We start from the raw sequence: 26,700 nt of genomic DNA, 5'->3' as shown, positions 1-26,700 counted from the left end.
TGTAGGCTACTCAGGAGTAATTTATTGCAATTAATAAATATTTGAAATTCATAATATGAATTTAATTAATTAATATAAAGTAATGAGGAAAGATAAATACTGCTAGGTAACTAGATTCCAAATAATGCACCAGAAATTATTCTGAGGAAGTTTGCAACAAATATTAGTCTTCAAAAGGAAGTATCTGAAGGGAGCCTACAAGAAAATGGAGAGAGACTAATTACAAGGGCATGTAGTGACAGGACAAAGGGGAATGGCTTCAAAGTGGAAGAGAGGAGGTTTAGATTAGGTATTAGGAAGAGGGTTACTTAGGTTTTTAGATTAGTGATTACTGTGAGGGTGATGAGACACTGGAATAGATTGCCTAGGGAAGTTGTGGATGCCCCATCCTTGGATGTGTTTGAGGCCAGGTTGGATAGGGCTTTGAGCAGCCTGGTCTAGTGGGAGGTGTCCCTGCCCATGGCAAAGGGGTTAGAACTAGATGATCTTTAAGATCCCTTCCAACCCAAGCTATTCTATGATTCTATGATATTTGTATTGTGGAATGTAAAGCTCCTTTTATTGCTTTTGTTCAGTATTTCCTTAAGAGTTTTTTTCTTTCAGAGCATTCCTTTAAGCATACTCATTTACTGAACTTTTTGGGAAGAGCCAACACAGAAGAAGGGCAAAAACTCAAACTGCATTTCAAAACATTCTTGGATGTATTTGTCTGACTCTAAAATGCTTATATAGAAAGTGATTTCGTTTAACAAAGTCACTGAGATCATGTGCTTCTGAGTCCCTTAGCTAAAAAATACTGACAGCAAACAAGATTCTTTGTCCTTTTTGTTGCCCTTGGCTTTGTCTGTATTATATTTGTTACTTTGGGTTGGATTTTTTTAGCAGATTTCTTTTTATGTTACACCTCTAATGTGTCATTTCTAGTCTGAGTGATTATGTTTTTTTTCTAAATCAATTGAGTCAGTTATGCTCTCCATGTACATCTGAAGCCCAAGAGATTTAGGCTCTGATTGTGGAAAGTACTGGAGTATATGGTTGAATATGATGCAGAAAGCAATTTCCTGGATCAGAGCAGTGAAAGGGAATGGATGATCCTTTGTTATTTTTGGTCTAGTTTTATTTTGGAAGTGTTGTGTTAGGCTCAGAATTACCATCATATCCTTCTTGTGTTGCAATTTAGTCTTGATAACTGCAGCTTCTCTGTAACATTCCAGCCCAGTGACTCATAGCAGATGTAAGCCTCAACTCTACAGAATTTAATAGCAAAAACAATCGCAGCTTGGGAAGGGCTCTGGAATTCTTTGCATCAGCCGAAGAAGATTTAACAACTTTGAGTTCTGTCCAGAAGTTAAAGGTAAACATATAAGATACCTGTGAGGGAGGAAGGAGGAATTTTGGCTTATTTCTATAGTTATGGTTTAAAAATAATGTTTTTGAAGGCCATATAACTGATGCAATGTCGTTAATGATGTATGAATATTTTACGGGGATCTAGCTATTTACCTGCATTTCTAGATAGTTAATAAAACCAATATTCAAATCTGTGGTTTCTAAATTTATATTAGTATATGGCTGTATGGACAAGGCTGCTTTTAAAACCTAAAAGTAAATGAAATCATGAATTATTGTCCATTTTTCAGATGAGGAAAACATGGTAACTTTTGTAACACCACTTAATTTAAAAACCCCAAATTTGTGCATGAGTTTAATCATTAAAACCAGTTTGAATTTTAAGAAAGCAAAACAAAAATCTTTCCAGTCATTATCTATCCTTTTGGCAGATGGTCTCTTATTGTATTTATTAGTAATATGATTCTTATTGACACTGTACTAACAGAAACAGGCATCTGTATTCCATCTAGTTTGACGTCTCCACAGTTCAAGAACAAAACAACACGCTGACGGTTCAGAATTTTTATAGCACAGAACTTCTTTATCATCATCAAATCTATTTAATAGATTGTTATTGAAAGACTTGGAAAAAACCAACAAATTTAGGGGAAATTTGAACATAGGATTGATTATCTGCATAGCCTGTAAAGAAAGCCCAGGCATGGACAAGTAAAAAGATACCTTTCTAGAATTTTTATTCCATAGCTTTGAATAAAAATTTCTGCACAGCTGTGCAAATGCACATTCCAGGTGTAATCTCTGCATAGTAAATGAGTAACCTCATGGAAAATATTTCAAAGTTTCAGAAGAGTTGCCCTTAAACTTCATTTTATTAAAACAGAAGGTGATTTTTTTTCAGCTAACCACTAAGGGCTTATGTTTTCAACTTGAAAATATTACACCAGATTTTTCTCATTTTATCATGATGTATGATAAATAATCCACACGTCTACTCTCTGAGATTAAGATTTTAGTGGAAAGGAATATCCCCTGCACAATTTTTTTTTTCTTTTTGTTAAATCAACACAGGTGTTATAACAAAAGTCTTGAAAGTCTCTCAACACTTATTAACTCTTTCAGTTCATCTGTGACTTGGATTAAGATCTGTAATTTTTTTGAAGGTTTTTTCAGTGAATGCTTTTTATTACATTATATGTTAATGTTTGTCAGCAATTAGCTGTAAACCAGGGCAAATATTTAAATAAATGAAGAAATTAGTTTAAGAAACCGACTTTCAAAGGACTCTTCCTAGAGGAAGATGTTAAGCTTCCATTGAACAGAACTGTAGCTTTACATATTACCAAGGAGCATAGACATGCACTTTCAGAGATTAGTTACTAATACAACCTTTACTGAAATGTTTTTTAGAAATGTGGAAAACTAAGTAAACTGTTACCCACATTAATTCCCTGACTGAACCTCTTGATTTGGGTAGTGTATGCAAAGCGCTTTGAAAATGTATGGGGCTTGACTCTATTTACCACCTTCTTGTCACTGTAGGATTGACCACTCAGTGGTCACTGTAGGATTGACCACTGCAACTGGGAGATCAGACAAACTACAGGAGTTTATACCTGCTGAAAAACTGGCTCAAAGGTGCAAGGTCCAGGATCAGCACTGTTGACTGTCCTCTGCCTTGTCTGGGTCTCCCTGATGGTCAGTGACAGAAGCAGAGAAACACTGTTAGGTTACCCTTTTCCTCTCAGAGCCTGAGATTTTAGGTATCTTCCTAGTCTTTTTGACCTTCTCCCGTTTTTGGAGGAGAACGGCACACAGATTTTGGTCTCCCCGACCCTATTATAGACCCACTCTGGTATTTTTACCCTGTGTCCTTTCTCTTTCAGTCTTCCCTGTTTCTGACTGAAACATCTGCCAAATGGAGCTCTCATCTGTTCCCCCTTTAAAAGACTCTTAATTGTCTTATGATCATAGTGAGCTCATGTTGTGAATGGCTACAGGATCAATACTCATGGCAGAAACGTCTCTAATTTAAATAACAGAATTCATTGACAGGCAATTCTTGCAGATTCCTCACACACACAGATAGTGGCCCCCATTTTTAATCCTGTAATTCATAGGTTTTACCACTTCAAAAAGTATCAGAACTTGTTGCATTGAATTCTGGTAAAGTTTCTAATTCAAATGATACAACATTTATTTGGTTAGCATGAAGAACAATTCACAGCTTTAAATTCAGAAATTTTATGGAATAGAAATAACAGCCTAAGATTTTCAGTTCACACTTTTTACTCAAGAAACACTTTATAGGTAATTTTTAATGGATTTCTTTGAAATCTAAAAAAATCAGCTTAGTATAGAGCTTTGCAGCTTAATGGTCGATGTTGTATATGTCCAAAATGCTTAAAAGGACTTCTGAGCTGTTTGCAACATGGGTCAATGGTTACACAGTACCCTAAAAACTTTGTGTCTTCACCAGTTCTGTGCAAGACATGGTATAAAGAGTTTCAAACAGCTACACTTGGGCCTCACAACTCTATGTTTTCAAATATGATGCTTTCAAACCAGCAAATCTCAGATGTAAAAAACTAAAACAAAACAAACCGATGCTGCTTACTTAAATAACTGTAATTTTAAAAAGCATCCTAAGTATTTTATAGGTAGATGTTGAAATCTGAATTTTGGCTGTAATTTGTAGCCTTGCATGAAGTTTTCAGAGATTGGTGAAAATAAAAGTTGGACTTGTCCAATTTTACATAGACTTAGGAACATACTTCTGCTTATCTTTGTACATTAAAAAGCACAGTCTGCCGAAGTTCCACTCATGTTTATATTAATTCCTGTAGAAACATGAGTGAAAATTTTTGTAAAGTTGGTGTTTCAATAAGCACATGCTGACATTGAATCATCACTCTCTATTATAGGACTTACACTTTGTCTAACCACAAATGTTTTAATGTGTTTCTGTCCCTGGAAGCATTCAAAAAACATACAGATGTGGTGCTTAGGGATGTGGCTTAGAGGGGGACCTGTCAGTGTTTAGTTAATGCTTGAACTCGATGATCTTGGAGGTCTTTTCCTTAAAGACTCTATGATTCTATGTAATTAGCTAATTCAGTTTGATAAGTAGAATAAGCAGAGCTGGCACATATTCTGATTTAAATAGGTGTTAGACTATACTAAAATAAAATATTTGTAGTTAAAAGGAAAAAGAAACATTCCTCGGTTGATAGCTTCCATCAGTATAAGTAATTAATTCAGAATATCCATGTAAATATTATAGTAATTGGAGGCCTTGGTTTCTCATCTGTGAGCTGAAAAGCACACATCTACCTTGCAAAAAAATTGTGAAGTTCTATCAGCTAATGTTTGCAAGGCAGTGAGATACAATGGTGGTTGTTTTAGCATTTAAAATAATTTTCATATGAAACAAGGGGGTTTAAAATGCTGTGGGTCATACAGTACAAAATATCCATACCTATCAGTTGAAAGATATCATCGTTGCAACCATTAGAATAAAAGTTGATAACTATTATGTGTTTTCCCCCCAAATTACTCTACAGCAGTAGAATTATCTTGATCTTCTCCTGGCACACAAAAGTTGCACAAATCTTTAGTTCAAGGACAACTAGCTGAATTCAGATTTTAATTAATAGTTTATAACAGAGAGCTTTCTCACAAATTTAAAGGACCAACAAAGAACATTGACCTGCTTTTCAGCTCATTTTAAAACATTTTTTGCTTTTGTCTGGAAAATAAAGTATGTGAGTATGAATCTTGAATAGTTGTTCTAAAATACATGGAGAGCTCTGATACAAAGTGACCTAAAAGGATAAATTCTAGTTTTACTGGATTTTGGAGTCATATTTTATCAGACTATTTTAGATATTTGTAATGAAGCCTACATATACATTATATTCACGATTTGAAAGAAAGGAATTATAGGTTAAATAGACTTTTCTGAATAAAATTTAAGATGTCAAGTGTAAATATTAATTTCAATGTTTAAGTTAACTACTATTTCATTTGTTCCTCTACTTCACAGCTTCCAAAATGAAGATTTTGATAATGATTGATTTTGTCCTTGCAGCTAGCTTGATGGATGCCATTGGCAGCTCTGTAAGTTCCAGTAATTAAATTTGTCTACAGAATTTCTTCTAAGTATTGCATACCTTGTCCTCCACAGCACTCACAATGCATCTCATCTACATGGGATGGCAGAACCTTTGATGGAAAATATTACAATTCATAGCAAAAATGAAAGAATGGGGAAATAACCTCAAATGATGTTCAGTGGGGACAAGTTTCTAATAAGGAAAGAGGAAACAAATGCATAAATATACAACAGAAGATAAATCACTGGGCAATGGCCAGTGAAGAAAGAAATCGAGTCAGTTTGTGACTGGATCTGATGTGAAACAGGAGGTGATGTACCTTTGCTAAAAAAGGTATCATATGGTGCACTGAGGCACGTTGTACAGAAGGCACACAAAGTGGTTACGCTACCATTCAGGGGTAATGCTAACTCAGAATAACACCTTTAGTTTTGAGCAGCATACTTACAGAAAGGCAAAACCCAGGAACTCCTAAAGCAGCGGCTGCAGCAGTAGTGTTTCTGGTCATTGACACTTGGGAGGAAAAATGTTTCTGTCCTTTTCTACCTTGTCCACTTGCCACGCAATTTTTTCTCAAACAAGATCCATAGCTTCGTATTCTTACTTGTTCCCATGTAATTGGATTATAATTCACACTCAGAATCAATGATCAAAACTCACTTCTGCTATGTATTCTGCCTCTCCAACAAAAAGCCTAACAAAATCACACTTACTCTGCTGTTTAAAATCCCTCCAACCTCACCAACCCTGCACTGCCTGTCTTGGCTGTCCTTCCTAGTTTGATATTCAGGTCCTAAAGAGACCTAAAGAGATTATACTGTCGATTCATAATTGCCTAGGTGGAAGTGGTTGCTGAATGTACAACTAGCTAAGCATCATTGTTTGTAGCTTACATTACCTTATGGAAAATTTTTGTTCAGACAAGTAGCTTTATAGAGACAGAATAAATAAATAAAGACAGAATAAAAAGCAACTCTTCTGTAATCACTTCTGCTCAGTGGAGAAAAATATAATTTTTACAGAACCCTACTGAGAAAAAAAGGTTTTCCAGTTAAATGCATTTACTTTTTTTTTTTAATTATTTTTCATTTGGAATGTTGTGGGCTTTAGCTGATCTTGTGAGTAAAAACCGGGAACATTCTGAAATTTACCTCTGTTTTCACATTTTAATCTCATTAAAACACTAATCTCAGTAGAGAGATATTTTAGAGCTAGTTTATATTCTAAAAATATAGGAAATAACACCCCAAGTAAAACCTTTGTATTTTTATAGCTTTCATAAAGTATTCTGAGTCTAATTTGTAGCATTAATTTTAATGGAAGGTCACTAGCTGCTAAATAATCCACACAATAATGGAAATGAAGGCACATTAATTACAGCAGCTGGTTAAACATGGGACCATGTGCCCAAGAGCTGTCAGCAGTTGTTAGATAATTGCTTCTCAATGTGTGGTGCAAACAGTTGCTTCACTGAAACAGGCAGAACAGATTGTGTTCAGTCTGGTTTCTATCAGTGGGCAACACTGTCCACTGGAGACAGTCACAAAGAAATTCACATTTTGTTGAGTATTTCAGTATTGTAATAGTTTAACTTTGGTCCATATCTAACAAAAGGAATAGCAATGTGTTATAGCTGTTGACTTATAACCCTAAGTTACATTGTGCTTTTGTGTTACTCTAGCTGTGCACTAGTTTAACTCCAGTGATTTTAAAAGAGTTATCCTGTGGAAAAAAAAGTGTAATAGAACATTAAAAGAACAGTTTGATAACCTGCAGATCTAAAAGCCACATTGATCCACCTTGAGGTTACACAGCTACCCTGTGATTGTCCCACAGGAAAAATTAGGTGTGGAATTCCAAGCACGAGACCTGTGGTTTGCTGTCCAGCAGCAAAGTGTAATGGGATTTGTCTGGAGTTGACAGAGAGAGACACCAATGAGGAGGCTGAAGTCAGGGAGAGAAAGCAAAGTGTCAGATACCAGTACTTTTCACATGAAGGTTACTTTCAAAACTTGATTTCTGCGTAATCATTTTGTTCTTATGGTGTAGTTATTCAGTATGGTTAGTCATTTCTGAGTTGCCACTTCCTAGGCACTGTGAGCTTAAATCCTTTTTAAGCGGGAAATTGCTATGTGTAATAGATATATTAATTCACAATTTTTTAGGTAAACAATAAAAAAGATCCATTTTAAATGCACATTTAAGAATATTTAGATGAAGCCTGTTGCAGACTTGTGTTTAATTTGGTTCAAAGGAAAGGACCTTTTATAGTGATATATAAAGTAGTGTCATACAAAATTTAGATATCAAGTTTTCCTAAGGTATGATAATATTTTTTGAGAAGTTCTACACTTGTATTACATAATTTAATCACATTTGGAGAATAGTTTTTAGCAGTATGAATAGGGGAACTGATAGATTAATTTCTACAATACCCGAAAGAAACACATTTAGTTACCTGTAGCTGCCTCTTCTCAAATTCACAATCTCTTGCTCTCTCCAGAAGGGAAGGTAGCTCTTGGTGGCTCAGATCTTGCCATATGTCAAAGAGGCAACCCGCCTGAAGCCTTGCTATGAAATTACAAGGTCTTGGAAACCAGGGCCACCATTTCCAGGTCTTTCCTATTGTATTTTACCAGTTTCTCCAAGGTTGTGTGTACTGAGTTAAGACTGATACAGGCTAACCTTCTCAATAAACAAACACTGCACTAAAACTGGTAAGTGTGGCATGATGGCCTCTTTATCACTCTTAACTTAATATTATTAGAATTAATATTTGGTCTGACTGGGAACATGGGAATTTTTTTATAGCTTTACTTCTATTGTTAACATTAGCTCATCAGGGTGAGCCTGGAAATATTTTTTCAATATATTTTTTTATTTATTGATTCTTTCTCAACTCACCTATGCATCTCTTTCTCTCTCATCTAAAGCTCTCCAGTTCTCTATAATTTTATGTACGCACACAGGACTAGATTTTTGCAGAGACCTGTCAAGGAAGCCTCTTCTAAATCTCCCATTGAATTAATTTCCATTGAAAATTCAGCTTTTGTGAAAGGTTTGGATGTAGCTGCAGATACCCTGAAAAGACTGCATAATAAATAGTCCATCTTTTCTTCGTAATATGCTACATGTTCCACATTAACCAGTGCATATGGTCAAATAATATCCCTCCAAGCCACTGTGGCAAGTTTGTCTCTGTATGTCCCTATATTTTATCTCCTTCTCTCATTTCCTGCTAGCAGAAAAGGAGGATATGCTAGGCATCTCGTATAGCTATTAACCACTGAGAAAGATTTTCAAGGGAGTATTCTTAAACCAGATAGGACTCTCAGGATATCAGGTCATTGGCTGCTTTGTTTATTCCTTTAAAAGGTGTTCGGTAAACATGCCGCTGGCCTTACAGTGTCCCCTTGCGGTCAAGCACTGTTGTGATTCCTCAGCCGACCCCAACCAGAAGGGCTCAGCTCTGCAGACACACCTGCAGGAAGGTGGGCAGCCCAAACATAGAGAGGCAGCTGAACCTTTGACAAACTGCCCAGTTATGCCACACATATATATATATTCCCCATTCCCCGTGTGTATTAGATTGCAGTTAAGAATTAATCAAAACAAGTATCTGATACACTTCAATAATACTTAACTTTGAGGCCAATATTTATGATTTTTCTGCAAAGTCTGATGATCGAATTTTTCAGTGTAACTAGATATTGCAAACAAACAGAACATTTTGTTGGGAGCGTTTATGGACAATAGGTGAAGCCTGAGCCTGATGCGAGTGATAGTATGCAGATACCACTGGAGGTGCATCAGTGTGCTAGTTCAGACCTCTCTATAGTTCAATGTGATAAGGCAATGTTCTAAGATACCAGTTCTTCCACATGCATGCCAAATGTTACAGGTCTACATGTAAATAGTGTTCCCTATGAATGAGGTTATACCATTTTAGAACTACTGCAGATTTGATCTTATATGTCAGATTTGATCTTCCATGTCCTCCTGTGAGGAGAGGCTGAGGGAGCTGGGGTTGTTTAGCCTGGAGAAGAGGAGGCTCAGGGGAGACTTCATCACATTCTACAACTATCTGAAAGGAGGTTGTAGCCAGGTAGGTGTCAGGCTCTTCTCCCAGGCAACCAGCAGTAGGACAAGAGGGCATGATCTTAAGCTCTGCCAGGGGAAGTTTAGGTTGGATATTAGGAAAAAAATTTTACAGAGAAAGCAATCAAGCATTGGAATGGGCTGCCCAGGGAGGTGGTGGATTCACTGTTGCTGGAGGTTTTTAAGATGAGACTGGATGTGGCACTTAGTGCCATGGTCTAGTAACCACAGCGGTGTTGGATCAAGAATTGGACTTGATGATCTTGGAGGTCTTTTCCAACCTGGTCGATTCTGTGATTCCGCGATTTCCAAAAGTTTGTCCTTTGGTTTTGCTTTTACAGGGCTAGTTGTGCTCCTGTGCAAGCACCATAGCTACTAAACTCTGCTCATATAAAATTGCAGACAGTGTTGCTTAGGTCACATTTCCAAAGACTTTCTCCCTCCCCTTGAAATAAAATTTATTTAATATCTATTTAAAAGTCTAGTGATTGTTTTAATTTAAGCTCTCCAGATCAGGTTCGGCTCACTTTGGCAATTTTGCCATAGTCTTTAATCTAAAACCAATTATTTATTGCTCTGCATAGAGTCAGCATGTCAGAATTTGGAACAGCTATTCCAGCTCTCTTGTCATTTATCTGCATTTGCACCAGGGTGAAATGAGTGCAAGGTATCACCTTATCAGAATTGCCACATTTCTCGCAATATTGACTTTAAGTTTTAACTTTAATTTTTCATGCATATTCATAGCTTCTTAGGGACTATTTATTTTAGCATTTATGTTTGCAATGTTAAGGTTTTTATCATAAGCAGTATGGGTGGCATTTCTTTAAGATTCTAGAACCATCACGATGTCAGTAGCAGGCTTCACTGGATAGCAAATCTCTGTGGATGGCAGGTGATAGAGAATAAGCCATCCTTATGATAGAGTCTGTAAGATAGTGTTTTTCCCTAAAGTCCCCTCTACATGTTTGCAGTGAGAGCTGGTAGTTATAAGCACTAAAGAGAAGGTCTCTGCAAAACAGGTATGTGTTCTTAATATATACTTCATATAATACACTCTGTAATATATGAAATAATTTTAAACAGAGGTAACACATGAGGTGGAAGTCAACATAGGAAATTGTGACCAAAATGTTTTATTCAAGTTAAATTTTATTTGTGGGGGTTTTTTGGTTGGCTTTTTGTGTCACATGTTAAATTTCACAAAAATTTGTTGATTTTACAATAAGATATGTTTTCCTCTCTAGGATTTACAGAAATGTTTTCAAGAGCAGATACAACTTCAGGGCCAAGTGAGGCTTCTGGAGCATCGTGTGAAACAGCAGCAGTTAAAAATTATGCAGCTTTTAGAGAAGAAAGAGATTCAGTACAGTGACAGAGGAGATGAAAACAGTGTCATTGACTTGGGAGGAAAAAGGCAGTATTCAGGTTAGAAATGAAGCTATTCTTTTCATTTCCATGAGTACTGATACGCAGAAGCTTTAGCACAATTGGGCCCATTGACTTATTGTTTTAAAAGCTCATCATAGAATAATTGTTTAAAACACAGTGTTCAGCTTTTACCTAGACCTTCTAGGCAGGGAAAGATTGTTAATGCCAGATGGTATAAATCAAATCAGGATTGAAATAGTTTATTGATTTATTAATAGTGCATAATTAAAAAACAATCAGTGAACAATAAATTAAGCATAAATATCAGCCATAAAACAGGAAAAAAGTCAATAATAGACATTTACAAAATGTTAATCAGAAGTTACAGATTGCTAAACACTGTTCTTTGACTAATCTCAAAAAGTTCTAACCCACAGGGTCAGTTCACATTCACACACACACCGGCTCTTCCAATCTGTAAAGTTCCTGAGACATACATATTTACACACATAAGCCTGGCATAATGACACCTGCATCTCACTTTAATAATATTCTGTATGTGGCCCCATTTTGACTGATTCACCTCATGACATCACAGCTTCTAAAATACTGGTTTAAAGTTGTTTTTATATTCTCACCAGCATTGTGGTGGTGATCTGCTCCCTCTACAAAGCTAAGTGTTGTCTTGTAACAGCTGCAGTGAGGCCAAACTCTTAAAATAATAAAACACTATCCAAAACAACAGTTGGATTGAAATTACAATTGATTCCTGGATGGTGTTCATTTCTTATTTTCCAGTTCTAGAAAGCCTAAACTGCTATTATTTATAAAAGCCTTGTTTGAACATACTTCTAGTGTTTGTGCTGCTGGAAGAAATCACAACGTATAACAAGGCATCAAATATAACAAAGCACCGTTAAAAATAAATTAAAAGCAGTTGTAAGTCTGATTTTAAATTTTAGCTATATATTTATTTATGTACTCAGCATCCTGGAATACTTTTTAAAAAATATTATCATGGCTGACTCATTCGTTACTGGAAAAGATCATTAAACCTACATTTCTCCGAAAGGCATTTGCATTTTCTTAGCACATACCTCAGTTTATTTTCTGAAAACGTTACTCTAAATAACAGATGTAACTTGTTCCCATTTCTGATGATTTTTTTCCCCATTAGTTCTTCACTTTCCTTATAGCTTGGGAAATGCTTTTTTCCTGTTCATACTGCATTATTTCACTTAAAGTGCTGTAGCATTTTTATATCAAGAGAGCTGGATAATTTGAGTTAGATAGTGAGGGAGAAATTCCACACTATAATACAACTGCTAAACATTAAAATATGCTTGTGTTTTGCACAAGAAATTAATAGATAAGAAAAGCTATTTTCATGTAAGCCAATCAAACATTTGCTAGAAAGACAACTTAGCTGTTATTTAAATCATGTTTTCTATTAGAATTTATTCAAATCCTGGTATAGCTATTTGTTTTCAGTATAAAGTGTTTATTTTCTATGTCTAATCTTCGCTGACACTTTCACTGACAAGAAATACAATAGTTCAGAAAATTCCAACAAGGCCTGGAAGTTCAGCCAACATATTCATAAATGTTTCAAAGAATGCCATAAAGTTAATCAGCTCTACCTTAGCCAGGAAAAGCAGAAATGCTGAAAATCATACGTCTTTCCTGTATGACTGTTTAATGGTAGATTACATATAAACAAAGAACTCCTTTCATTTCTTAATTCCTAGAGGAAAAAATATAAAATTATACAATTGCATTGCTGCAATATTTCCATGAGCTCTGGATTTTGTGATTGTTGTAAATGATATTCATCAACAGCAATGCAGGCCAGACTGTAACTGGTATCAAGTTGCAGTGCTATCATTTTAATCATACACTGCACTTTTTGGGAGTAGTATTCTATATATTTTTGCATCTATTTGGTTGAAAGGACAAGAGAATCAGGCCCAGCAATTGTTTCTGTTTTCTAACACTGGAGACTCATACTCTTGTTTTTGGCAGTTCTGCTGTGAACTTTCTGGACATAGATGTACATGTTTATTTTCGAAGGTTACCATGTGTCTTATACGTAATTTTATGCTGGAAGCAGGATTCTAATGTGGATCATACACTGTAAATTAGAAGTGACACCACTTAAAATGGAGGAATTATTTCGCTAGGCAAATAAAAACAAAAATTATAATATTTTATGGTGGAAAAAATATTCCTTTAATGAAATGTCAAAATAATTACAACAATAAATATTCCTTTATGCTCATAAAGCAACACAAATGCAAGAAAATGCCCAAAAGTCAATGAAATGTGTTTGCAAATATATTTTTAATTAGTCTCGTTCATATGTGACTTCTACATGACATGACTTGATTATCTCTATTGACTTCTGATTTTACCATTAAGTACAAAACTAAAAAAGTTGTGTCCAATCAATGTTTTGTGAACAGATTGCGCAGAAATCTACAATGATGGCCATAAGCAAAGTGGATTTTATAAGATGAAACCTATCCAGAGTCCTACTGAGTTCCTTGCCTTCTGTGACATGTCTGAAGGAGGTGGTTGGACTGTTTTTCAGAGACGATCTGATGGCAGCCAGAATTTTGATAGGTAGGTACTAGACTTGGTCATTAAAATTGGAAACTAAGTGGAGAATCATTAAACCAGATGGAGGAAAGTTAAATCAGAACTCTAGAAGTATATTAATAGGTTGTTGTCCCAGATAAAAGGGAGGAATGGTTATTCTGTGGGACAGCCTCCAGATGAGATACCACTTCTGGCTCTGGCTGTTTTCTGTGAGACATCTCTGCTAGCCTTTTTCTGACAACTTGTCCATTTTACATGAGGACACTTCAATGTCAAATGCATTAACAATTGTTGGAGCAAGGACTCTTAATGACGAGTAAAGGACTACCTTGTCTTTTGCAAACAGTAAACATCTAAAAATGTAAAAATGCAAGCAATCTGCTTGAACCAAAATGCCATCAGCAAGCAAGTGTGAGAGAAACACACTACAAAAGTAATTTGTAGCTCATGACAAAATGCCTCCAGGAAAAATAAAATGGTTGAGAACTTGATTTGTGGACAACTAACCTCCTTGCCTTTGCCAAGACTCACACATTTTTTGGGAAATGTCCAGAAGTGAAAACTTTGGCCCTGTGAACCACAAAAACAAGCCATTTGTGAGCCAAGAAAACTTCTATTTTACAAAATATGGTCAGACAAGCTACAGAAGCAATCTGTAGCATTTTGCAATTATTACCACCACACACCACCTATTCTTTTCCCTTGCCAGAGACTACCAGCTGCTAAAGTCACAGGGGCTTCTCTTCCTTAAGGCTGCCTGTCCACAGCCTTTCATCCATTGCTGAAGTAGGTTGCTTCTGATACAGGAAACATATATTTCTGTTCCCATTAGAACATGTCATGAAACCAAAACCACTAAGAGTTTCAGAGCCACTGTAGGCAGGGAAATGTATACACATTAATTCTTGAAACTATGCACCAGTATTGAGTTCAAAAATTATTAGAATCTGTTAATAACTCAAAGCTAGAAATGGCCAGCTAATACCTCAAGTTACAAATTTATATATCCAGCTGCAGGAGTTTCACACCTTAATCAAATCAAAGATAATAAAGAAACAATGACTGTGAGACACCTACACATTCACTTAGATCCCTTAGATTTAACCAGGAAAAATGTCTTCACATCAGATAAATTGTGCTATACCAGAGATTGGACTGAGCTGTTAAACTGAAACAAGAGAGGTTCAGATTGGATGTAAGGAGAAACTGTTTCACTGTGAGAACAGTCAGCAGGTTATCCAAAGAGAATGTGCAGTCTCCATCTCTGGAAGTTTCTGGACAAACTCTGAGCAACCTGGTCTGATCTCATGGCTGACTCTGCCTGGAGCGTGACATTGGACTAGATTGCCTCTCAAGGTTCCTTCCAGTTTGCATTATTCTGTGATCTATAACTGTATAATAAACATCCAAACAAACTTGCTTTTTTGATAAATTAATGATTTATACTCTTTTCAGAGTCTGGGCTGAATATGAAGAAGGCTTTGGAAATTTTGTTTTGAAAAATGGTGAATATTGGCTTGGAAATAAAAATCTTCATTATTTGACTAATCAAGGTAAGATTTGTATTATAACAATAGTCTTCTTATAGTTTCTGTTTCTTTGCTCTTTCTGAGCCATTTTTTGTTACCCTTTTTGTTAGCATAAATCCTGAGTTCTCTTGTTAGTCTGCATGGACTTCTCCAAGTTTCAGAACAAAACACACCTGAATATACGTTTTCTAACAAAAGGTTCAAAACTGTCATTGGGCCAATGGCATGCAGAGAGCTTCCATGAAACAGGACACACTAGACAGGAAAGAATTCTCTCTATCTGTTTTGCAGTCAGCATCACTACCAGTCCAGTCAGGTAGTGCTCTACCTGTTCATTTAGTCAGGGCTTTATGTGGCCGTGTGGGCTATTACATGAAGGTAATTCTAGGCCAGTCCTGTTGATCAGACCAGGTGTAGAAAGCTATTCCCATCTTTCTAAAAGTCACTCAATCTAAGCTAACTTTGGCTTTGTTGTAGAATGATGCATATACAAAACTTACCCATTGGCTTAGTCAGCTAAATCATATGGGAATCAGTGCCACCATGATGTCATCGTAGTATAACTCTTATTTTCAGAGTATATAAAAATCTAATTTTCTTAGGAGAATGTTTATTGATTGTTTCTCACTATCTTTTTATTTCCACCTCAAATACCTTACTGAAATATAAAGTCCGCAAGACCTTTTTCATTAGATTTTTAATTTTCTACATTTGAAAATCTGTATTGGAATAATTCTAAAATTTTTCTAAGCTGACTCAGGTGAATAAAGACAATGAATAAAGAAAGAAGACAAAAACCCATGAAATATGCTGTGGTGATAGAGGTTCATGATAAAAATATATTTTAATTTTCTACTATAATAGTTCTGAAAAGTAGTGAGAGAAGCTAGTTTAACTAAAATTATTTTTGTTGTTATTTTTCAAGGGAATTATACTTTAAGAATTGATCTAACTGATTTTGAAGGAGAACGGCGTTTTGCACAATATGCAAGATTCAGAGTTGCAGGAGAGGAGGTAATAAAATATCAAATTACTGGAGATTTTAATAAAAATGTGGATTCTGTAGACCAACAATAAACATACACGTTCCCTAATTTTCATGAAGGTTTATGTAGAACCTTATTATATTTTCTTTCTTAGACATGCTTATAATTTTCAAGGATGCAATAACAGTAGTTTACCCTGATACATTAATTTTACACTTTCTGTAAAATACATGTATCATTTGATTTAGCAGCCATGGATAAAAGCAGTTTTTCTACTTTTGTTGACACTACCAATAGTAATGGTACATAACATTTTGATTTGTAATGTATATTGCAAACTCATCTTAATATTGTTTTTTATTATGTCATTTATACATAAAGTTAATGACAAATTTTACCCCTGGTAAGCATCTTTACAGCACTTCATTATCTAGTACACAGTATTTAAGTGGCATGATATTTCTTAGCATAAAAATAGTAGCAAATTGATCAGATTATTTTCCTCTTTGTGGTTTCACTTTCTGATATGCTAAGGGCCAAAAACATATTGGAATTTAATTTTTTTTCCTTTCTTCACATTTTTCATTAGCATTCTTATGAGATGAGCTGTGGTGAATACTCTGGTACAGCTGGTGATTCCCTTACTGGTGGATTTCATCCTGAAGTAAAATGGTGGGCTGATCATCGAGGAATGAAATTCAGTACTAGAGACAGGGATAATGACAACTATGAAGGTAACTGTGCTGAAGAGGAAAAGGCTGGCTGGTGGTTTAACAGGTACTTTGATTTTATACAGTTACTGTCAACTATTCTGCTTCATGCATACTCAGACAATAATAACATATGGTAGAAGATAGGATTGACATTGTTTATTTATTTGCAATGCGCCCCTGTCTCCTACCAGAGATCTCAGTGCTGGCAAGACTGAGACTCACTGTAGAAGGGACAGCACCTACTGCACAGGTCTCTGGGATAATGGTATTTGCAGTAGGTCATCTTTGTTATCAGGCAGTAAGGGGGAGATAATTCTGCCTCTTTAAGGTAACTACTTTTTACACAAGTAGGTCATGTAGAGTTTGCAGATGTATCCCTGTTGTGCTTCATTCTTGCATTTTTCCTGCATTGCACTAGACCAGATGTGGCAGTGCTGAAAAATATCTGACGAGATAAACTAATGCCAGGTTATCAAGACTCATTTTTTTCACCTCAGTTCACAGCATCTCACTCTTGTTATTCCTTCTATACGAAGATGGTAATGTGTCCATTCAATTTCTGTCAGTAAGTATGGATGGACTGAGACAAAGATTTTTTTAAATAGGATTCAGTGAAAGAATTTTAAAACTCTACTTACATGCAGAATACCAATTCAAAAATTAAAAATGGGTAGCCTTAGTACAGTCTGTACAGATCAGCTATGTTCTTTCCCGTAATTAATTGGATAAATATAGCCATGAAGAGAAACTATGCAACCTCACTGTGTAATAGGTTTAAAATACAGCTCAGGGAAGCATACTACTCTCTCACTGTGATCTCAGTTCACTTGGCAAGAACTGCCAAGCTGGATCAACTCCATTGTTTCTGTTGTGTCATCATTTGTTTCTGTTAACTCCTCATTTTCCAAATTCTGATTCCATAAGTAGTCTCTGTGACCACCTTAGCTGATATGATGTAGCTGTTAACTAAATGTTTCGCAATTGACTACTTACTTTAATACAGTTTAATATATTTGCATGGATAGTGTGCCAGCAGAGCGTTTGAGACCTATGGCAAAAAGCCACATGTAGACAAGGGGTTTTTTTGATTTCTCAGGAAAGCTAAGATATAAAAGGGAAAGACAACTATGCTGGAGATTCTTTTCACATGAAATCAGAACTTTTGACGATTTAAAGGAATATTTAGACCTCAAGTAGCATTAAACTGATATCAGACCACTGCATACAATTTTTTATTTTTTAAAAACTTTTTTTTTTAATATTGGATTGATTTGGACAAAAGAATGACCCCTTTGCAAAAGAAGCTGTACAGCAGAACTTGACAGTTATTTATACCTTGTAGCTGGTACTACACAACTACTAAAGATAGCTGACTCCTACTAGGCTAGTTCCTATTATGGCTGTGTAGTTAATGCTCTTAAAGTGACAGTCTATCTGGATAATGAATATGAGTTACTAATAGTTTTATTTCACTGTCTTGCTATTAACTTTTTAATGTTAAGCCTAACATAAAACTGAAACCTGCAAAATACTAGAAGAAGTATCATGAAATCCTATTCAAAAGAACAGTACTGGCAGAGAAAGGAAAGCACTCAGAAACACGTATTTGTCATGCACAGATTAGCAAACATAGAAGGAATTAGTGCTCTTGGCTGGTTTATATAGGAGCTCCCAGCTATGAAGGAATTGTTTATAGCCAAGCCTATGCTATCTGGACTAATGAAATACAGAAAAGCCCAGATAATATGAAAGCCAAGGGACAGGACACAAGTGAGGCTTCACGAAAGTAGCTCAGATCTAAAGTTACCAGTTTTGCTCCAGCTCAGAATTTGTTATCCTGAACTTCTGCAGAAAAATGGCCCCTCTGCATCCTTTTGTAAGCAAAGCTCTAGGAGAGATTTTCATCTTGAATGCAAATCCACAGAGCCGGTACTACACCCAGGTCATAAGATTTCCTGCATCCAGGGTGTTGCAAAGGTCAGTAGGTTCATAACTAGTGAAAGGAGAGCTAACAGTTCTAGTTGGGCATGATCTTATCTCCCCCCAGCACCCACAGTTTTAGTTACACCGTGCATGGATGATAATAGTGGATCTGTCAGGCAATAACTTGGGGCCATAGATCTCACTAGCTCAAGCTGCCTGGCTCACCAATCATCCCAGAGACAGCATAGCTACATTCACGTGGGGCCTTAGAGGAGTCAGTAAACCCAGACAGAATTCAAAAAGTTCTTTAGGGAACAAACTCCATTTCTCTGCATCTGTCATATGATTAATATATAATTCAGATAAAATGTCCATGGGTAGTTCAGAGTTGACTGTACTTTTGAAACTATGGTAGTTTCTTACTTTAAAATTAACCTATGGGAAAGAAAGGAGAAACATAGGCCAACTTTAAGGTATTTATTGACTTGTGAATAATGAATGTTGCTTCACAATGTCATATCAATAATCACATGGAAATTGTTAATTTAGTATGTCCAGTTACTTCAGGCAGCATCCAGTTGGTTAGTGAATACTGTATATTTTGGCCATTAGTGCTTCCTAGCACTAATTAAGGCTTTTCACTGGCTCATGTTGCTGTTGACAAATTACGGTTTGCTTGCTTATGATTCTTCTAATGAATTCTGTGTTTTGATTCAAAGTAGACAGAATGCCTGCTCATTGCAGAATTTATATGGTTAGAAAGATTATGTCACCTCTGATACAAGTTTGTCATTCTCAAAAACAAAGCCACTTTTGATGTCCACAAATTATAAGCTTTCAACTAACACATTATCAAAATTGAGTTTCAAAATTTTAAGCAATAAAAAAGCATATATAGATGAGAATTTTCCCATAGGGCTTTTATGACAGTTTTTATTTCTCAAAAACTTTGTTAATGAAGTGTAAGCAATGCCAAAAAGACTAAGATTTACCAGTAATAATATTCATAAGGTTAATTTGAAATGTTTTCTGTTTGTGTATTATCTGAAGTCTGCTTTTGGAATCCATCATGGTGTTTGACAGCTAAATATTAACAGCACTAATAATGAAATACTGAATTGGCAGATAAACCAAACTGATCCATCACAACGTGCTGCAGAAGGAACAGTCAGTTTGCTCTCCATAGAGATCTAAATTTCTTTCTTGTAGAAACCAAATCAGTATCAAGCTTGTGCCGGTTCTTATTCAGGCCTTTGAGGGTTTGCTAGGATTTTTTCTTTGTTTGTTTCAACCACTGTATTTAACAAACTGTAACAGCATTGCTGCCTCAGCCTGTTAAAGAACCAAAAAAATGTACTTTGTATAGTCAAATAAAATGCCAATTCCAATGATCCAATGAGTTGGTATACGTATTTTTAATTAGCGTTCAGATTTCATCTATTTGTAAATAGAAGTCCACAGGTGAATAGACAAACTGATAGTGGTATTCAGGTTTTGGCATACAAAACACCATGTGGTGTAACTGGAAAAGTTGAGGGGAGCTACTCTGGAACAACAAAAACCGGAATAGGATTTATTTCCCAGAGTTTTTCTTGGTGTATGCTCTGCTGTCATCCATGGCCTGAACAACTCTGGAATAATTCTCCACTGAAGCAGATCACAGGAAAAACTCCAAGAGCTAGTAATGTCAGAAAACGTGTGAAAGGAACAAGCAGAACTTTTGTTTTAAGGAAGTGAAGAACACTTGCAGTTGTGCCCTAATTAAACCACTGTTGTTTAGGCTCACAGAAGTCCACAAATGCAAATTCGTGCAACTGTCAAACTAAGCTGTTTGACAAACATGGCAAAATTTTTGACTCGCACAGAAATGACACATTCCTGAAACTTTTTGGCAGAAGCCTCATTGTTTTTTCCCCTTACTTTCCCACCAGGTGTCACTCTGCCAACCTGAACGGTTTGTACTACAGAGGTCCCTACACTGCCAAGACAGACAACGGGATTGTTTGGTACTCCTGGCATGGGTGGTGGTACTCCCTAAAATCCGTTGTCATGAAGGTCAGACCAGCAGATTTTGAACTAAATATCGTTTAAGTATTTTATTAAGACGATTCACCTAGTTAATCTTTTAGGAAATTATTCCAAATTAAAACAGATAGGCCGATTTTTGCTTCTCATCTATGCATATATAAATTTGCAATAATTCCTCTGCAACTAGTAGTTTTATGAGATGTGAGAAGACAGTCTGGCCTATGAATCTTTAGATACAATACTAATGCTAATATGTGTACAGGGTTTTTTTAAAAATGGCAAGCATTCATCTAGGAATAAGGACATCTTCATCAAGATGGAGAATTTTTTGCTTTACAGTAACTACAAATCCTTTCACCTTTAAAAACCAACATTATTGTTATGGTGTTGACCCAAAAATGAAAATTAATTGTACTTACTGCAGTAAAAAACCTATTCAAATAGAAGCATAAGGTTTGCTCAGTGGATGAAACATACTTGCTTTGGAATGGTTCAAGATTTTAGGAGTGAATTTCCTGTAAATTCCTCTAGTGTATTTGTTGCATATGTTGTGTACATAGCACACACAAAAAGGTATAAGGAATGAGGCAGGAAACTGAAGAAAGAGAAGGGATGCTACCAGGCTAGAATCAATTGAATCCAGCATAGAGAAGTGGATTGTCTGTTGTTGCTGAAGCATTCCTAGGGCTGGTCACATCATTTCAATCTAACATTTCTAGATGGTCAGTAATTATGCTTTTTGTCTTCTTGGTAACCATTATGCCTTTTTTTTTAATAAAAAAAATAAAGGACTTTAATATATTGACGTGGAGTTTAACAAAAGCTGCAACTAATGTTAATGTGAGCTAAGCTTTGAACACAATGCACATGTAGAGAGAAGTGTCATTTTAGAGGTTCTTAGTGCTTGACACTATAAATATCTACTTTCTTTTTTTATCTGTTAGACTCCACAACTCTCTAAATTTGAATGTCCTGTTCAGTCACATCAAAGTAGTTCTGCTTCTCCTTTTCCTATGTACTTGTCTAGGCTCTCTGGGCTTTCCTCCTTCTCAAAGCTGCAGATCCACATTTTTCTTTTACAAGAAAAATAATGAGAGACTGTGCCTAACCCTGGCTTTTGTGCCTAGTACTACAATAGACTCCAACAGCCAGCAATAACAAGAGTTGCTGATTAGTGCTTGCTGCCATGGAGAAGACAGGAAAATAGTAAAGCTCTCTGACGAAATGTAATCCAATTCTGCTGGGCAGATGCAAGTTACGATTTCCAAAAAAACAAAAAGGATCTAAGCTTGCTTTCTTAAAATAATTTTGCTTTTGTGGTTGTACTGCCACTCTCTCCCCCTCTGTCCAAATACAGTTTTTGAATGTGGCAGCCACTTTCAGTCACGCTTAACATAATTGAAACTAACTTTGGCATTATGTCAGTCAGTTTATAACTACATTGATCAGAATACAGGTCAGCTGAATGGTAACTCTCTGCATAGCCATTTTTCCTTCCATATTCATCCTCCCAAAACAAAAGTTTGTAAAGAACCCTTGAAAGATTTGCATGGAATAAGGGAAGGAGGATGTTCAGAACAACTGGAGAGAAAAAAGAGAGGTTTGTATGAAAAAATCTGACTTAATAAGATAAATCAGATTACATCTAAACAAAAAAAAAAAGGAATTAAGTAGCAAAAAAAAGAGCATTCAGGCAGCTAAAAAGCATGCTATAATGTAAAAATTGTGCTGATAAAATTTGGCAGTATAGAGTTTTTGAGGTCTCTGCCTTTTGTGTTAGTAGCAGGTATTCTAGATAATCCAGTCTTTTTCTTTATGTATCAATAGATAATGTGCTAGAGACTTCTAGTCTCTATCCCTGAATGAGAGGACCAGTGAACAGCTCTACAACTGCTCATTTTGAACTTTGTTTCGTTAGTTACACCAAATTAAATCCTGTATCTGACAGGAAGGCATGCCTCCCTATGTGGGTGTGTGCATGCTGAGAGAGAGGGAGAGAGAGATTCAACATTAAAACAGAAAATCTGGTAAAGTATTTTTATCCAATTTTATTATAGCACTTAAAATTGATTCCTATGTAACTATGAGTATGTCTGTAGGTATGAGTTATTAATAAGGTAATGGAAGTTTTGGAGTAGCTAAAAAAGATGCTGTAAGTATAGAATCTCCCATAGTGATTTTCACATTCTTTTGCTACTCTAAGAGGAGAAACATTTAATTATTTGGAAAAAAATGGAATGCCATTATATAGAAAATGTATAAAAATCCGTTTAGTTTTTCACAAGAAAATGGAAATATTAACTCATGAATCTGGAGAGCATCAAGCCAGATCATATTCCACCTAAATAAATGACATGGAGGATTTATGTACAGCAAAGCTGGATCTCTAGCACACACAAGAAGACCCTCAACAGGTACAGATTGTTCTCATAAAATCTACAGTAATTTTTTTTTATGTACTCCAGAATAAATCCATCCTCTTTATTTATCAGAACACTAATGAAATCTTTCAGCTGAGTTAGGGTGCTTTTGACATATTCTGATGATGTAAAATTTCACTACCTTTCTATACTGGAAATCGTAAAATGAAGGAGAATCAAATCTTTCTTTGAACATCTTATAATGCATTTATATGTTTATTTGGACTGAATGTTCTTCAGAACAAGGAAGCATCTAGCATACTGTTAGCAACATACAAATATTGTAGCTAATTTCCACCATCTTTCTATGGCCTTTCTTTGTGCAATAAATCTTTCTGGCCACATGAAAAGCATGTGAAAGTGTTGTAATTCAAAATGGTCATATAATTGCTCTTAAATAAACAAACCATTGACTTTCAAAAGGGAAGTTTTAATAGCTACCAGACAAGACACAAGCTTGGAAGAGAATTCCTTTCTCTGCCAGGCTTGCCTGTTCATAGTAATTTATTTCCTCAACAGGTACAAACATGTTCTAAAGTAGTCTTTATTCTTACAAGACAGCATAACAAAGGCCAGTTTATTTGTTCAGGTGTTAGACAGAATAACATAACTCCCAAATAGCTGAAAATTTATACATACTATTTGATACAAATCATATAACTGAACAGAAGAAGAATAAGATAACAAGGAAAATGTTTTATCAGTCATGATTTAATAAAGAACATAATGATAGCTACCAGCACCATGTAATCATATTTTTTTGTAGGATTTGTTCAAAGGAAATACTCTTGTATTGTATTTCTATTTCTGTTTTCTTGCATTTGCTAAACATATTGGAGATTAAAAGAAGGGAAACCACAATTCTAGTGAATTAAATAAGCAATAAAAGAGCCTTATAAGCTACAGCATTTTTTCCCCTAGAATATCTAGAACGCATTGGCAGAGCTGAGATACTGCAGTTTGGCCTACTGTTTTCCTACTGTTTTCTCTTCAGCTCCACTGTTTAGCTAGAGTCTACCCCTCCCTACCATTCCCCAAACTGTTATTCATGACACCAATTCTTGAACTCCTTTTGTAGGTATAACATTTTTTTCTGTCAAAGCTACTTCTCCTTACTATTAATGAAATGGTTACCCAGAAAGGGGATTTGAACCACAGCTTGCCAGGTCTGTGAACATTACTGTCACGTTCCTATAGTTCACTCCTCATTAGCTCAAAAGAATGAAAATGCAGCTTTTCCTTCAGTAGTAGGTTCTCTTTGGCAGTTGTAACAGAGGTAGAAAGAGCAGAAAGAGTATCCAGGGAAGTATTTTGTATCTAAATTTTGAAAAATTTCCACTTATTTGTCTTTTTTTTTTAATTATTTGTCTATTAAGTGGTCAACTTACAAAGCAAAAATGGAGCTATTCAAAACCAGGAAGTACTTTTAAATTAATATGAGCATATGCTTGCTCTTTGCTCAGAGAGGGTCTGAGAATTGGGAAATCAGGAAGGTTTCAAGCATTCAGCTAAAATCCATATGCAAGGTACTTGCAGAGAGAGAAGTTATAAATTTTGTTAGGTAAAGTGCTTCTTCAAAAAGAATGAAACTTTAGTGATAGTGGCTTTTTGATGCTTACTTGGTTTTTTGTTGAATACACAGTGTTCATCCAAAAATCTTCTTTTCCAGGAATCTGAGGGCCATCTCAGTGTTTGTTTAGTGCAGGACAAAATCCAGCTTGCCATTGCTACATCTTCAGTTAATTAAAACAGTTCCTCTTAATCCTATCCTAGTGGTAAATAGATTGCATCAGAAACAAAATGTTGATATACAAACACTGAATAAACAATCTTGGGGCAAAATTCATATGTTGGCTTGCAGAAGAACCAAAATATGGCCTTCGAAACAAAGTAGCTCACTTTTTTCTGTCCTTCCTCAACAGGTCATAAATATCTGTGTATAAGTTCCTTTTACCTGTCTCTCCTACAGAATCCAAGCTTCTTTCTTTTTTTCTTCCTGTCTTAATGGCAGTCCAATTAACGACCTATTAGTTGTGCCTTGCATACCTGTGACTGCCTGGCTTAGGGAACCTGTGTCTGCCTGGCTTAGGGAACCTGTGTAACTCTGGGGTTCTGCAGAGGCTGAGCAAAGGCTCCAAGCAGCTAAACTGTGGTCTTAAGGCACCTAAAATGGCTGTTGGGTCACTAAATCTATTGTGAGAATCAGTGTCCAACCTAGATTAAAAACAGATTGGATTGAATTATTTAATGAATATATCACCAACAGTATGGGCAGGAAGATAAGCAGATTCCTCCTAAAGGTAAACAGCTCTCATAAATGATTACATGAATTTCAGTACATCCAGTTTTGTTTTCCTTGCAAAAGATCACAAATAATTTCCAATTGATGGTCTGTCATGTAATTGCAAAATTATATTGCCATGGGAGCTCCTGGGCTGGTACTTTATGCAACACGATAGTTCATATTAAATTAGCTAAACCCAGACAAGTGACATATGAGCTGAAAGGCTTTTATGTTAGTGATATCCTGCACTAGATGGTGCTCTGTACATGGATTTTCTTAGGCAATACTACATCTGTAAACTAGTATAACCATTTCTCCTAATAAGGTTAATTATAAAATGATAGAAAACAAGTAAAAAATGTTTAAGTGAACTTAGTCCTGAACTTATTTTTTAAATCATACATGAGTTCCTAAGGTTACATAAACTCTGTGGATATTCTCAGCATCTAATTATCTTGAGGTATGGCTCATTTAGGTAGTTAAATTTTGGTTTCTTTATTTTTAAAAGTCTCCTATTACAATAGCAGTTTGTATTTTCTGATGATTAGCAAACAGAAAAAAAACCTGTGCAAGTTCCAAACTCTACTTGAACTAACATATCTGCACTACAGCATTCCTGCTATGATTCCTCTACTGCTCTTCCCTGCTTGGATGTCTATTTTTTACATCTCAACTGCCCAGAAATTCAATGGAACTTCACTGTAGTGAAGTTTATATCATAACAAATAATACAGCATTTGAATGTTTCTTGTGATAAAGAAACTGAGATTTAATGAATACTTGTGGCACCAGCAGGAGGAAGTAAGTGCTTGGGCTATAGTGAATTCACCGCAGGGAGAACATGAAATAAATCTCCTGCCAAGATGCCATAAACCCATCTGGGAAAAGCTGCCTCACGGAAATCAGTGGGTTATTCATGTGGTACTCAGCAAATATAAAATTCATGATGTATGTCATTGCTAGAAAGTCTTGCAAACCTCATTCAAAAGGCTAGTATCTAAGTTTGAACTATTAATGCTTGCAAGATGTGCACTTTGCCTTATGATGAAGGAGATTTTAATGATTGCAATGTATCTCTTTTTTCTTATTTTCTAATAACTTTAAATGTCTCATTTTAAATATCCCATGGAAGTTTTTGAAATAAGACTAATTCAGATTGTGCCAGTCCTTTCTCACTGAATCCTACCTCTCTTACACAGCATGCTTAATTAAAGATCTCAGCACAGTTCTCATCTATTTCTCTCAGGGACTTTTCCTAACAAGGGGTTAAACAGCTTCTGAGTTG

General features: G+C 35.7%; 1 protein-coding gene and 1 long non-coding RNA gene across 2 annotated transcripts; one reads left to right on the top strand and one right to left on the bottom strand.

Moving 5' to 3' along the window:
- Nucleotides 1-1,239: 1,239 nt before the first annotated feature.
- Nucleotides 1,240-23,591, top strand: FGL1 (fibrinogen like 1). The gene is made up of 8 exons (XM_051790357.1): nt 1,240-1,354; nt 5,396-5,469; nt 10,811-10,991; nt 13,397-13,556; nt 14,988-15,085; nt 15,987-16,075; nt 16,637-16,824; nt 20,615-23,591. Exons 2-8 carry the CDS (start codon nt 5,404-5,406, stop codon nt 20,772-20,774), a joined length of 942 nt encoding a protein of 313 aa, XP_051646317.1. The 5' UTR covers nt 1,240-1,354; nt 5,396-5,403; the 3' UTR covers nt 20,775-23,591.
- Nucleotides 1,250-25,145, bottom strand: LOC127472312 (uncharacterized). The gene is made up of 3 exons (XR_007904957.1): nt 24,751-25,145; nt 2,967-3,042; nt 1,250-1,371 (listed from the first exon to the last, which is right to left on the bottom strand). It is a non-coding gene; the product is annotated as an uncharacterized LOC127472312 (long non-coding RNA).
- Nucleotides 25,146-26,700: the final 1,555 nt, after the last annotated feature.

This window comes from Manacus candei, unplaced genomic scaffold (genome assembly GCF_025592945.1).
Source record: "Manacus candei isolate 608988 ecotype Guabito, Panama unplaced genomic scaffold, ASM2559294v1 h1tg000028l, whole genome shotgun sequence".
NCBI classification, from domain to species: Eukaryota; Metazoa; Chordata; class Aves; order Passeriformes; family Pipridae; genus Manacus; species Manacus candei.
This window is presented reverse-complemented; position numbering and strand designations above follow the sequence as displayed.

Excerpts from the sequence above, each read along its gene's own strand:
- FGL1 (XM_051790357.1), top strand. The coding sequence starts at position 5,404 with ATGAAGATTTTGATAATGATTGATTTTGTCCTTGCAGCTAGCTTGATG. Across the intron at positions 15,086-15,986 it reads TCATTATTTGACTAATCAAG|GGAATTATACTTTAAGAATT; the intron begins GTAAGATTTGTA and ends TTATTTTTCAAG. Across the intron at positions 16,825-20,614 it reads GCTGGCTGGTGGTTTAACAG|GTGTCACTCTGCCAACCTGA; the intron begins GTACTTTGATTT and ends CTTTCCCACCAG.